At 38.5% G+C, this 13,703-nt stretch overlaps 2 protein-coding genes and 1 long non-coding RNA gene across 3 annotated transcripts; 1 reads left to right on the forward strand and 2 right to left on the reverse strand.

The window, feature by feature from the left end:
* Positions 1-1,336: 1,336 nt before the first annotated feature.
* Positions 1,337-8,527, reverse strand: LOC145238651 (protein phosphatase 2C-like domain-containing protein 1). The gene is made up of 11 exons (XM_080101891.1): positions 8,416-8,527; positions 8,226-8,346; positions 7,791-7,915; positions 7,466-7,624; positions 6,669-7,023; positions 6,148-6,215; positions 6,002-6,091; positions 3,848-4,018; positions 3,271-3,495; positions 2,287-2,459; positions 1,337-1,953 (listed from the first exon to the last, which is right to left on the reverse strand). The coding sequence occupies exons 1-11, from the start codon at positions 8,522-8,524 to the stop codon at positions 1,729-1,731; spliced, it is 1,821 nt and encodes a 606-aa protein (XP_079958017.1). The 5' UTR covers positions 8,525-8,527; the 3' UTR covers positions 1,337-1,728.
* A 37-nt stretch (positions 8,528-8,564) lies between these two features.
* Positions 8,565-9,757, reverse strand: LOC145238659 (sperm microtubule inner protein 8-like). Its single transcript, XM_080101901.1, has one exon. The coding sequence runs from the start codon at positions 9,687-9,689 to the stop codon at positions 9,057-9,059; it is 633 nt and encodes a 210-aa protein (XP_079958027.1). The 5' UTR covers positions 9,690-9,757; the 3' UTR covers positions 8,565-9,056.
* A 1,774-nt stretch (positions 9,758-11,531) lies between these two features.
* LOC145203931 (uncharacterized) lies at positions 11,532-13,635 on the forward strand. The gene is made up of 2 exons (XR_013853423.1): positions 11,532-11,595; positions 12,066-13,635. It is a non-coding gene; the product is annotated as an uncharacterized LOC145203931 (long non-coding RNA).
* The last annotated feature ends 68 nt before the right edge of the window (positions 13,636-13,703 follow it).

The raw sequence follows: 13,703 nt of genomic DNA on the forward strand, positions 1-13,703 counted from the left end.
TTAATTGCCAATAGACTCCAAATGTTGTTTCGATTGTGGCTTTACTAATATTTCTAGTCACATGTTTTTTTTAATAAAGCGTAACGGTAATGGGATGATCACATTTTCTTATCAAGCAAGCCGTGAAATTTGTTAAACCTATAGTTGATTAAATTAAAAACATTTATTATTGTTGTTTTGTAACAAGAACAAGATCGAATCCGGAAAACTTGTTTCTCAGGTTATTCCATGCACATGTACACTGTACAATTTTACTTGGCTACTTTAAACAACTTGTAACTTTTATTGAGTCGGGCGCGTGACTTGCCAAGCCACAGGAGAGGAAACAAACATATTTATTCGGTGTCGTGCTTGTTTCGCAGGACAGGAGCGGGCGCGCGTGTCAGAAATTTCGATTTTACTGCGAAGCAACCTCAGGATACAAGTAGCTTCCAAGAAGGCCGCTTTTCAAATCTCGGGCTTTATGTCTTGCAAACACGACGTACAGGGCTACATGGGTTCACACACCCTACCGCAAAAGTGACAGAAACTTGGCGCGTTGCCCGCAAAATTCGAGAATAGCATAACTGGCGTGCACGCGCCCCCCGCTTGGGTGTCATGTAGTCGTTTCCGCATTATTCTGAAGTGCTAATTTCTCCGAGACCGAGAAGTGCTAATAAAGCACTTGCTATTACTTTTTCCTGGTCGGCACGTGTCATCGATTTCCCATTGCGGGCGGGTAAAGCTGAATTGACGACTATCCGGTGATTGAAAGTGCAGTTGCGTTGCGGCCGCAGCAGTGATTTTCGTCAGTTGGTCTGGCTACGGACTTAGGATGCGGACAATTTAGGTCTAACCAACAAGTAAAATTAATTTAAGCCTTTTCCCATTAACAGCGTAAAATTAATTTGCTTTTATGTCTGAAATGTTTTGCCTAAAAAATGAAAGACGCAACAATTTTGCAGGACTTCTATAAAATCTTGCACGGTTTATTGCTGCGCATTCTTGCAAACGCAGTTGCAAGAGGGTTTGTCTGTACAAAAATACAAAGCACTTTTTATAATAACAGACTAAGTATGAGATCATTATTCACATGTCCCCTGATATATGTCATTGTACAAAGGACAAAGTCGGATAGCTAATGATATTTCGCTAAGCAGTTCATGTCGAGGGACCTGTGCTCAGTTTGTAGCAATGGGGCGGATATTATACATATGCACTACATTCCAAAGGTTTCAAATTGCTTCTTGATATTTTAGAATTGGTCACCAACACACCTTCAGTCCATATCATGCATAGAGGCCTGTTCCAAGAGTCTGTATAAACGAATAACATTGCAAATAAACAATCCCACATATCATATAGGCTGTGTTTATTACTGTTTAAACATAATGCAACAAGTTAACAACACTTTAAAAATCATTGCGTATGGCAATAGAGAGAATCGACAATCTCAATGTTTTGTAATTCGGCATAATGTTTTGCATCCTAATATCTTGTTCTCAAAATGGCACATTAATTTTCAACGGCAAAATTGCATGCAAACATACTTTAAACTTAAATAGTCTTGGGGTGAGTTATAATTTTGTACATAGAAGCCAGCCTTTTTCAGCCTGATTTAGAAGTGTTATGCAATAACATTTGTCACGATGCACCTAAAAATAAACCCAAGTTTGTCTCCAGGTTTCTCAAACTCCAACCCACTCGAAACGGTTCTGTCATAGGCCAAGTTTCTCTTGGGCAAGGATTTCATGCGTCAAACCCCTTGAGCAAAACCACAATTGCTGACAAATTCTCTGTGGCACCTGCTGTTAGTGCACTGCGGACGATTCTTTCGCTCATTGCTTGAGCCAGTTTTCCCTTAGTCAACATGACCTTGCGTTCTTTCTGGTGAGCTTGGTCGATTGTATCCACACTTGTGCCCTGCGTATCGCCCGCTTCGCTTCCCACAGGTGAATTTTCTCGAACGCCAGCCTGAAAAAGAATCAAAGTAGTAAATTCAACAACCGGTGACAAAACACAAAAAATACCAACCATGTCGCTATTTTGTTTACTTTTGAACTTAGGATAGGGGAACTATTTTTTTTACAAAAGCTTAAATGTGAAATGTCCAACGCCAGAAAAAAATATTGGAGTGCAACAATTTGAGACTAACCACGCCAAAAACAAAACAAAGATTCAAGTCTAAAATTGCATAGGCTAAAAATCAAATATGTGTAGCCTTGCAACTGTAGTTGTCAGATCAACAATTTAAACTAATAATTCCCCGTGCAAATCATATTTGAAAATAAACATCACGTGACTAACCGATGTCATGGATGATTGATCGTCATCATCGTGTCCACTCACGATAACAACCTCCTCAATCTCATCACACATTTCTTCATCCGTCTCCACGATGCTCGCTAACATCTTTGGATCCTGGAGGACACTTTCCTCTCCTCCTGTGTCTTCTTCTCCTGATTCTGCATCTCTCGAATCTGCAAAATATGTTTTGTGTATTTACTTTTGTGACCGAGTTTAAGAAACTAGTTGGTACAGTTTGGATCAAAGATAGGTACAAATATAGGCCTACCATATTTTCATCACCAAAAAGGAGGACATTTTCCCGACAAAGAATATTAACATTTAGCCTACTTTTGTGCCCAAGAAAATAAAAGCACACGATATTTGACGAATTCCACGCAGTCAATTATAATTGGCCAATTTGGATTAAGTTAAACTTACTATGAAATAAATTGTTAATTTCAATAAACAATGACCACAACTTACACTCTTTGGCCATTTTTAAAGGCACAATTGTTATTTCCATATTCAGTAAATACAGAAAATTCAAAAAGGAGGACATTTGGGCATTTTTCATTGTCTCTGGAGGACAACTTGCTTTTCGTTAAAAAGGAGGACATGTCCTCCAAAACGAGGACATATGGTAGGCCTATACAAATACGCACATTTACCAACAAAGTTTAGGGGGAAAATACCTTATTAATAAAATCCTGTACATTAGAGTTTTCTCGGCCATGGTTAATTTAAGTCCAAGTTTCATTACGAGTAAATATATGTGGGTATTTTTAGGGAGCTTGATAAGTGCGCTGTGAAGAAACTTGGCCGTATATTTTATCTTTAAATTGCCAAGTGGCAACGAAACGAAATGCTCAGCAACCGTTTTTGTTTCGGATCCCAAATGGATTCATTTATCATACGCTCGGCTCTGAAGCAGCGACGCACAACCAAACACACATACTCACGTAAAAACATACATTCAGATTTTGGTTTATGGCAATCCGTTACCTTGGCGCTTATGCTTGTATAACATTGTCATAGGAAGTGGAAACCGGGAACCGATCGAGTCAAGAGAAGTATTTTTTATTAGGTGGAAAATCTCTTCAACTCCCAAAGCGTTCCACACACTCGACGTTGCCATGACGATGAACTGTGACCCTTCGGAGATGCGAGCAGTTGCAGTGTAGGGTTCGTTAATCACGCATTTACGCAATACTGGATCACCATGGTTTCCTAAAAAGTCGTAGATATGGATCACTTGACCATGATTTTAAGCACACAAAAATGATGTTTGCAAATAGACCATAAGTTATCAACTGCTTATCTTCCGTACTAAAATTTGGCAACAGTTGCAAGAGAGTGCTGTTTTTTTATTTAGTCCTTGAGTATCAAAGCCAGAGAGCTAAATAGGGAGAGTGTCTATAGCTATTTTTAAAACATAAATTTAAAATGCTTGAACTGATTCTCCCCAACTATAAAGAGTGATGCACCGGACGAGAGTGCTGTTTGCGATTTAGGTTTGGTTAACAAATCCAGTAGCTTGTTTTGAGAATATATTCGAAGTGTCCTAATCAAAATACAGTACCCAATCCACGGGATGTCGCTAACACGCTGTTCACGGTAAGAGAGCGACCACTTCTTAATATCTTTCCACCAGCGGCTTCCACTCTTTGGCATTCCTGTTCGTCGTGTGGTGTGTGTCGTTTTGTCAACGCGAACGGTTTGTTTTTGTGGCAAAGGTACGCCTCAACATCGCCTTTAAACGAAAAAACAGTGGTTCATTTAAAGCAGGGATGGGCAACCTTTGTCACTGCGGAGCCAAATACAATTGCAACTAGAAGAGTGGCTTTCTGATATACTTCCATTTTATATATTCTATACGATATTTACCAATTAACTATACACATCATTTGATCTACACATACGATTGTTTTTGTAAACAAAAACTGATGGGTCCCCACACGCGCGTTTGTGCGGATTTACAGTAAACAAATGTTGCGGTGATTTTTACATTCTTAAGGACAAATTTTTAGAAAGCATTAACCCAACAATAAAAAAAAATTGTTCGTATTCTTTTTGCACTATTATTGTCATGTAATTACAAAATTAAAAAAACGTAACAAAGACTTAAATCTAATCTCTTGCTTTGACCCAGATATAGTCCTCCAAGGTCGGGTTTTGAACACAATTTTTTTAGAAAGCTGTAACAGTTGTGTTACAGACACTGTAAATTAAAAAGCAATTTGCTACAAGTGTATACATAACAAATTGTTTTTCATTTAACTTTGTTTCGCAAAACGAGTACCATTGACCAGTAGTAACCTCTCAGGGTGCACACGCCAAACGACTGTTTGACCTTTTGACACCGTTTTCAATAGCACACCGTCATTCGTGTTCAACAATACTGTTAAGCCTAATTTATACATGCCTTGAGTATTGACTCCTTAACTGATTGTCAAAAAAAACGCTACGTTATGAAGAAAGTTCTGAGCTGTGTTTGTAATACCGACTAGTTGACCTTAAGTAACCCATGATCATGCGGCAGCCAACCTGACAACGAGCATTTTAAAAAACATTTATTTGGCAAAACTCAAGTTAATTTTTTCATCTTAACTTTTATTAACAAAGTTTTTCTTGACATATACAAAACCGAAGCACGGTTATTAGGTTTAAATCACGTCATAGGTGTAAAACTTTCGCCAAAACTGAAAATGTGAGTGACCACTTAATAAAACGACATAGCATTGCTGTGCAAAACAGCTGATTTCTAATCACTGAAACGACAAGTCGTAAAACGTCTGTCCGACGTCAAGCTGAGCCCTCCCGCTATCGTAAACCAGTGAGTTACTCTCTTGGTACTTCTGCCTACAGTGTCTTTCTTGACCAAACGGGCGTTAGACACATTTATGTTTCGGGGGCCTATGGGTGAACCTCTGGGTCATACGGGGTCAAAATTCACATGGACCATCTTTAGACCAATATCTGCAATGTGTGTAAATTTGAAAAAGTTTGAACCATTCTTTCTAGACCAAAACGTGGGAACAATAGCCGCGCTAAAAATTTCACGTTTTGGGGGGCTGTGGGTGAACCGGGGGATCAAACAGGGTCAAAATTTACATGGACCATCTTTAGACCAATATCTTTAATGTGTGTAAATTTGAAAAAGTTTGAACCATTCTTTCTTGACCAAAACGTGGGAACAAATCTGCGTTAGAAAGAAAAAAAGAAAAAAGAAAAAAAGAAAAAAAAAAAAAGAAAAAAAGAAAAAAAAAATATAGACAAAAACAATATGTGTCCCCTTCAGGGAAGGGGACCCATAATAATTAGATCGCGGGCCGCACCTTTATATGACACAAGGTGATTTTACTTCGTTGCATACCAAAAATGCCTTACTACAAGTAAAATTCGCATTTGATTCTCGCTGCATATTGTCAAGTCGCGGAAAAATAGCACCAGGGCACTAATCTGCTCAAAAATATCTAATAATTGCACTCGTTTGCCAGTACATCTGAAGTCCAAGTGTCTTTGCGGGCCGCACAACCTTTAATTAAGGGCCGCATGTGGTCCGCGGGCCGCAGGTTGCCAACCCCTGATTTAAAGCGTAACAAATCGGTGTAATGGCGAAGAGACGATATATAAAAGTGTATGAGGTTAACTATATGAAAATTCGGTTGTTTACAAGTTTGTAAAGTTTACTGTACTAACTTAACTCATTTCATGAAGGCCAGCCGAGTGTTACCTGCGTTGGCAAAGTATGCCCTGCCAAAGTAACTGCCTTGTATTGACGACTCTTGATCGCCTCCGCGCGGCTTTGCATCGCCAGAACCGTCTGTAGAAAAGTAAAAGTTTCCAAAACACCCCAAAAAGCAAACGTATGAAAAATACCTTCTGTGTGAGATTTCGGTTCGTCGCATATCACACACGTCACCGCAGAGCAACCGCTCCATCGAACCCTGAAATACAAGTACATAAGTCATAAACCAATGCGGTTGGGTTTGCAATGAAATTTTAAACTTAAGCAAGTTACATCCTATTATCTTCGTGGTTTCAGAGGCTGCGACGTGTTATCGGTATGATTTTATTTATAGGTTCTATATAGCGGTACAAAAACGTTGATTGTGGCTAAGCAACAAAGTTTAAGGCGATCCAAATTTAGGCCAGAATGACCTTTGACCACTCGACACAAAACACAGTTAACATGAATTCTATAGTTGACACATCAAACATCAACCTCTATAATAGGTATTTGGAGTTTGTACCAATTTAACTTTCACTTGTCGTAATGTTTGTTGCCAAATATTAAACGTTCCCCAGCACTGTCTATACTACACCACCTGGAACAAAGGCCTTATGACCCAGCCGCACGCGTTTACAATAGGCGCGGTGAACATGATACGCTTACATACCAGGATTTTTCATCGATGCCATACGCAAGGTAAGCGTCCATTCTTCGGTAAGCTCTCTGAAACGCCCTAAGCGTGTCCTCGTGTTGCTTCATATTCCTTCTGTTAAGTTTTTGTGTTTCATCTTCTGTGTATTCCGTTCCAGTTCCACTGTTCAATCGTTCTAATATTCGTACATTGTCTGAGGCTTGTTCGGGGTCAGAAAGGTCAACGGTGGTATGATTTTGCGGCCTGTCGTTTAGTTCCTCTCGTAGAATTTCGTGAAAATGTTGATGAGAATGACTAACTGCTGCCGATCCGCAATAACCATCATACAAGCCAATAAAACAAGACGATTTGCCTGTTGGATCATCAGAACCTGGACAACAAACTTTATGTCAATTTGCACCTGAAATATTTGTATTTAACTCTGGTGAATGTCATAAGATTAAATCGCTGATTGGTAATATAGAACTTGGCAATTGTTTGGCGTTTATGCAATACAAGCATTAGACCTAGACCCAAAACTGGCTATAATAGTAGAACCAGTGGTGGGATTCAAATTTTTTTTCAGCCGGTTCTGTTACAAAAAGTCCATTGACAGTAACCAGTAATACTAACCCGTTCACTGATCTCATAAATTTCATGAGACGAACAGGCTGAATCCCACCACTGAGTAGAATTATAGGCTCAGAATGTTGGCTTCATGATAACCATTTGATTATTAACAGCTGATTGCAAAGTGAAGACATTTTTGGGTATTTTAAAATTTTGGAAGTAAACATTCACAACAAAGCAGCAAATGAAAAAAAATGCCTTACCTTTTTGGGAATAACCACAAAAGACCATGGTCCTGTCCTCCATAACACTTTTTGCTTCAATGTTCATTGCTTCACATGCACCTATAGCTGTTACACAGTTGGGTAATCCAGAAGTTGACAAAGCTGTGACAGCATTGCTCTTTATGTCATTAATGAGTTCTAAAAGTAACAAAAAACACTTACTGTATTGCACAAAGATTGTTACAAACACATAGAAGGCAAATTTAAATGCATACTTAACATGAATATTTGTTTTTTCATGTTAAAGCAGAACTTAACCGGTGAGAAAATACTTTGCAAATGAAGAGGGCATTCAAATTTTTACCTTCATCATCTGCTCTGAGTCCACCTTCTTTAGTTGTGGACCGTATCATTAAAGGTGTAAGACAATGACAAACAGACTTTCCTCTCAACAAGTCAGATCGAACAATGTCAAATGATTCATTAACTCTATGTGAAAAGATGCAAATAACTAAATGCAAAAATACTGAGACCAAACTATTACTTTTTCAAGAACAAATGCAATTTTGAAACATGGACTTTATTTATGGTAAATTTTAAAAATAAAAGGATAGATTGAATTTTAATACAGATAGTGGCGGTAAATTCCAAATTGTGTTTTATTACATACTTAATTACAAACTGCAGTTTATTATTAGTCATGAAAATGTTCCAGTTACATGCATATCACCATGAAATAAGTTTGGAAAATTAGCTTTACACTTAGTCATAGTGAATAATAACTATTATTAGGGTATACTTGTCTATTCTCCTCAAAAGATCAGGATCATTGGGTTTTTCTTTAAATCTGGAAACAAGTTTCTTTATGATTAATCTTCTCCTCTTCAAAAGAATCTCTGTTGTGACAGGTCCCCTTGACACTGCATGAAATAATAAGCAATTTAAGATCTATATATTTCATAAGAATAATAATTTTGTTTCAATTATACCATTTTTAAACTTCAGAACTTGAAGGGCACTGTGATGGTTGTGATGGTCATTAAGTGAAAGCACTGGAATGGTACTTTTGCACTTAGAACATTTTAGAGTGATTTCCATGTTAAACAAAATCAATACCTATTGCAACATATACCATTCATTCTAAAATTTAATGTAAAATCAACACAATTGTGGTGGTTTGAAAGATTTCTATTCGCGCTGTAACACTAAAGTTTTATTTCACTACTAGGAGGCTTGTACATAAGTGCACTACAACATGGCTTTTGGCAACATTCAAAACAATATACACATACATTAAAAAGCAGTAGAAATTTAATATTGTGACTAATTCTGAAGTCAGTGTATACATGTAAGGCAGATTTGAAACAGAAGGAGCATTTTGCAGAGAAACAATAATTTCTTTAAAGGCATTTAGGCAGTTTGTTTTATTGAAAACAGGCAATATGCACATGTGTTCAATCTCATAAAACTCAAGAGCTAAAACAACCACTTTACATATGAAATGCAACACTTGCCAGAGGAAAATACAGTTTAAAGACTAAAAATGCCAGTAAATATTAACAGAAGAGTTCTTGTGAAACAATCAAACAGGACTACAAATAAAACAAAACTTGTGTATCTAATTGTGATTTTAGCGCCAAGCTTCAACTGAAATGTTCCTGCTGTATTGGGGAAAAGTGTCTCTGTAACGACTGTAAACATTAGCTGGGATAGGCTTCTGTGCATACTGGTCTAATTTGGGTTCTTGTTCAAGTGTGTATCTCCAAGACTGTGTAACTTGGGGCTTAAGGTATCTCACAGCATAACCACTAAACCGAAAATGTTTTGGATCATACTCCGGAAGCTTAAACTCTCCCGAGGCAGAAATAAACTTCGACCAATCGCCTTTGGTTAGACTCAACATGTAGCGATTCTTAGTTGGGGCAGTGTGTGTCACACCAGCTGGGTAGTTTGGAATAACTTTTTGCAGAGAGCGTCCAGTTTCAGTAATCCTAGTGCCTGACAATGGTTTGCGGGCATTCTGGAAGAAACTAGTGGAAGCATCATGGAAATCTTTTGGTCCACAAGAGGTTGTTGTTCGACAATGCTCATCAGATAACATATGGGTTGCATTGTCCATATCCATTCGTCGTAGGGTGGGCAACCTTGGATGATAAAGACCCTCCTTCACTGCGGCTAACATAACACGTCGAAAAGGAGGGTAATTATAGTTCATGTGGTATTGCAACTGTGCATTGGGGTGGGGTCTATTTGAAGAATCCATTTTGAAACGCAAAGCACAGAAAGAAGAGGTAAATTTTATGTGTTTTGAAAAATTCTAATTTGGCAAATCGTCCTGAAATAAAGTAAAACAAATTTTACAATATCTGCTTTGGTTGTTTAATGTAACATATAATAATTTTGGACTGATGCGACAAAGTGCGATCAATATAACTAAGTATAACAAACATTATTGCCCAAATAATACCTAGAACCAACAATGAACAATTTCTACAGGTCCACTATTACAAATAGAACTTTACGGAAACCCGGAACGCCAATTTTCTCGCCATAGCAACAGCGGTCAAATTTACAAGGCCTCTAGAGTGGATGATTCAAGGTTTGAAAAAAACTGAAAGTTTATTGGGAAATATAGTGCAACATACCAAGCCTCGAAAACCGGTTTATGTCGAAATCAGCAAAAATATCAGTTTAACCGAATTTTCAAAGAAATGTCAAGAAAGCGAAGAAAAATCTGGTTTTCAGGTCCCGGAATATTCAGTTCCAAACTGGTTCTAGCCGGTTTTAGCTTCCCACCGAATATCCAAACCGGTTTAAACCGTAATCGAAAACCAGAAATTTCGGCCCGCTTTTAGAAAAAAAAACCTAAGGAGCCTTAAAAAAATTTTCACCCGATTTTCGAAAAAAACCTTAAGGCTTCAACTATTCCGTTTTTTTTATTTTGGGGTCAAAAAATCGAAAAAAAGTCCGGTTTTACTCAAAAACTTTAAAATCAAACACTTCAACAAAGAACAATTCGAATTGTAGCGATCGCTAGGACTGTATTTTTTGGAGTCACAATGGTAATATTATATACTATTGATATCACTTTACACGGATCAGTTCATAATCGAATATAACAGGCCATAGACGTAAAAAGCGACATGCTTTAACATTCAAACGCTCATTACATCATTAGCGACATTACTGTTTATTTACGACTCATTGCGTCGCGATATGCGTAGACTACGTCTTATAGTTTTTAGTTATTTTTTTCTACTGGTTATATCAGTGCTCTTCAACCTTTTTAGTGGCACGGAACCCTCAAGGTGTTTTGTCAAACTTTGCGGAACCCCCCATAAAATAATTAAAAAAAAAAAAGTTGACTTCAATTAAACAATTCACTGAAACGCATTGCCATGTTGCTTGGATCGGTCGTTTCTATATTCTTGCACGTTGCGAAAGTGTATCAAGACTGTGTTTATTACGTCACAATTGATCAATGGTGTAACCAAGGTTAACTAGATCGTACAGGCGAGTATTGCTGTTCACAATCACTATCATTTTTGTTGACATTATGAATCATTCTTGTTTGAATTGCTACGCCAAACTGCTGTGAACCCCTGTGCAACTCTTAAAGTTCACGGAACTCCTGTAAGGGTTGTACGGAACGCCGGTTGTAGAGCACTGCATATTTTCGAATTAAAATTGCCAATACAACAAACAAATTTAGATAAGTTATAAGTTAAATACCGAGCTAAGGTATAAGTTTCTTCAAAACCGGTTTTAAATGTCAAAGGTCATGTCGCATGTGTTTGGAATTAATTTATTATTCTAAAAAATTAGGGCCAGAGTTCTAAGGTGGTTAACAGCTTGCTGGTTGAGGAATTATTAATGTATGTTGCTAACTGTGGTTTATATTCAAGCACTAATATCCGATTAATCAAACCAACTTTAAACCTACCGTAAAGTGAAACCTATATTTATTGCTTTCTTTTTTTAAATTAATGTTTTAAAATTGTACTCCCCATTTTTTTCTCGCGCCACATCATCAAAATTTAACACGCTTAAGTGGGCGCAACCAATCAGCGCTCAGTGAGTTTTTTGGCTTGCCAAAGTTAGTCCATTCAAAGTCATTTGCCTCGTGGTGTTTGCGAAGTGCAGAGGTGGAATCACCAAGAAGTTCCAAGGTAAATAAAAGTTCTGTGTTTAACTATGCTACACAATAGGAAACACTTCAACAATATTGTAGCGTATGCGGGTATTCATTGCCGTGTTTTTGTTGTTGTAAACTAACTGACATTGTAGGCGAGTTGTAACGTTCAAAGAAATTTATCTGTGTATACCAGTTGCATTAAACTTAATTATAGTGATGTACCTAGATAATTAGGCCAAATTTGTACCTTCTTTGATCTTGTTGGCACAACAAACGAAACAAGCAACCATTTAAGCCACTTTGCTACACCAGGCTGTTGTTGCAACGCTTCGTGCTTTAGGCATTGTGACGTCACACAAGCGGGCGCGTTTTTTCAAATCGGCGTGGCTTGTGAAATCTGCAACGCGCGTTGTGCAGTTTCAGCTTGATCGACCTAGATTTATTATTACAATTTGCTCAGCCCATGTCTGTTATGCGTTGTTTAATTTGTTATTTTATTTGCAGAATCAGATGTTCTTCTGCTCAACGATTTCTTTGTCTTCCATTCACCATCGTCAAACAACTTCAAATATTTTACTTGTATGTAAACATAGGAGTCTGTCGTGGGTCAACCGGGTTTGCGGAACTGTTAGGCCTAACTTAGGTTAACTGGCGCTAGGGTGAATGACCTATTCTTTGTCCGAGGAGGACCCGTAGAGGAAGTCTTTCTCGTTCAAAGAATGGTCCAAGTCTGTATGAGTGCTACTATGTCAGCAAGTTGGCGCTAGGGCTACATCTACAGTGGCACTCGTTAACTAGGGGTAGGTTATAGTTAACATAGGTGGGGTACGTTTGGGATTCGCGCGCCACGTAGGGACTCTAGCTTAGATCGATTTCTAGTTAGGTGTGGCGCGTTGCTAACTGGCTTTAGCTAAAATAAGGTGCGCATAGAAACACGGCCTTGGCATGGCCTCCACCGCATTGCATTGGCCGCGGTGCAGACGACACAGAGTAGGGACACCGCTATTTCCAATGAAGGTTCAGGCTCGTGGACCAGAGGAGACCGGCTTTGCACATAGCCCGAAAAGTTTCGTGATCCACCCTGGTAGGGCGCAAACTGTTGTTAATTTTTTCCCCCACCCCTGCGAATGCGTAAAATTTTTGGGTCCTTGCGGGGGGACTCTGAGGGCAAGGGACAGTAACACGATGTTGTTGAGCTATACGCCTTAAAACGTTACTGTCCCGTTTAACCAATGTTGCGGCGCCTATGTTAACCATAAAGTTAGGGATGTTGTGGATTTTTTATCGGGTTTTGACCAGCTTGTTTTATCCATGTTTGAACATCCGGCTCAAGGTTATCATTCCTAAAAAGAGGCCGCGAATTGGATATCAAGCATGTGATGTAATAACTCCTGTTAATCGCAATTATTATTTTAACAATTTTCATCCTAAAAGTTTCGCTGAATCAAATGCCCCAAATTTCCCATGTTGCTGGTTAGACCCATTTTGTATTTGTGGATTTAGGCTAACTAACTTATCACTTACTTCAGTTCCGTATTCCTTGTTGACCCGGCCACGCAGTCATTACGGGGCAGTGACAATTGGGTGGTTGTAAAACATGACAGACTCAACTTCTACTTTTCTAGGCTAAGTTGCGACGGTTGAATGCATGGCAGTTAGTTGTGGCCAGTTTGTGTACTTTTACGTCGCGCGCGCAGGGACGATAGCGGTTCCGACGTTTTTCAGAAACTTATCGAACGAAGCAGACGAACAACCGACTCGTTACCTAATGCACCGACTCTGTTTTCAAATTACAAGTTAATGATCGAACTATTATAACCTAGAAACGAAAGTGTTATATTTCTCTGTCGTTTTCCCTCTTTCATCAACAAAACTGTGTGCGTAGTCCTCCTTTTCTATCCTTTCCTTTCTTTTTAAGTAGACCAGTTCTTGGGGGGTGTTGTGCTTCTTTACATCAGCCGACAGGCCTTTTATGATGTTATTGTTGTGTTTTTTTATCGCCCGTCGCTCGCTCTAACCACGCGAACCGCCATCGTCAAGTGTTAGAACGCAAAAAGTTTAGTTGTAACAGAAGTTAGGTTTTGCTATTGTTCAATTCCAAGTCAGCTTGCTAAATTGTAAGTTTCTTGTTGTTGTTCCAGT

The sequence above is a fragment of the Phallusia mammillata genome, chromosome 1 (genome assembly GCF_965637545.1).
Source record: "Phallusia mammillata chromosome 1, kaPhaMamm4.hap1.1, whole genome shotgun sequence".
In the NCBI taxonomy this organism is placed as follows: domain Eukaryota; kingdom Metazoa; phylum Chordata; class Ascidiacea; order Phlebobranchia; family Ascidiidae; genus Phallusia; species Phallusia mammillata.

Excerpts from the sequence above, each read along its gene's own strand:
- LOC145238659 (XM_080101901.1), bottom strand. The coding sequence starts at position 9,689 with ATGGATTCTTCAAATAGACCCCACCCCAATGCACAGTTGCAATACCAC.
- LOC145238651 (XM_080101891.1), bottom strand. The coding sequence starts at position 8,524 with ATGGAAATCACTCTAAAATGTTCTAAGTGCAAAAGTACCATTCCAGTG. Across the intron at positions 7,916-8,225 it reads CTTTTGAGGAGAATAGACAA|AGTTAATGAATCATTTGACA; the intron begins GTATACCCTAAT and ends CTTTTCACATAG. Across the intron at positions 2,460-3,270 it reads ATACAAGCATAAGCGCCAAG|ATTCGAGAGATGCAGAATCA; the intron begins GTAACGGATTGC and ends CATATTTTGCAG.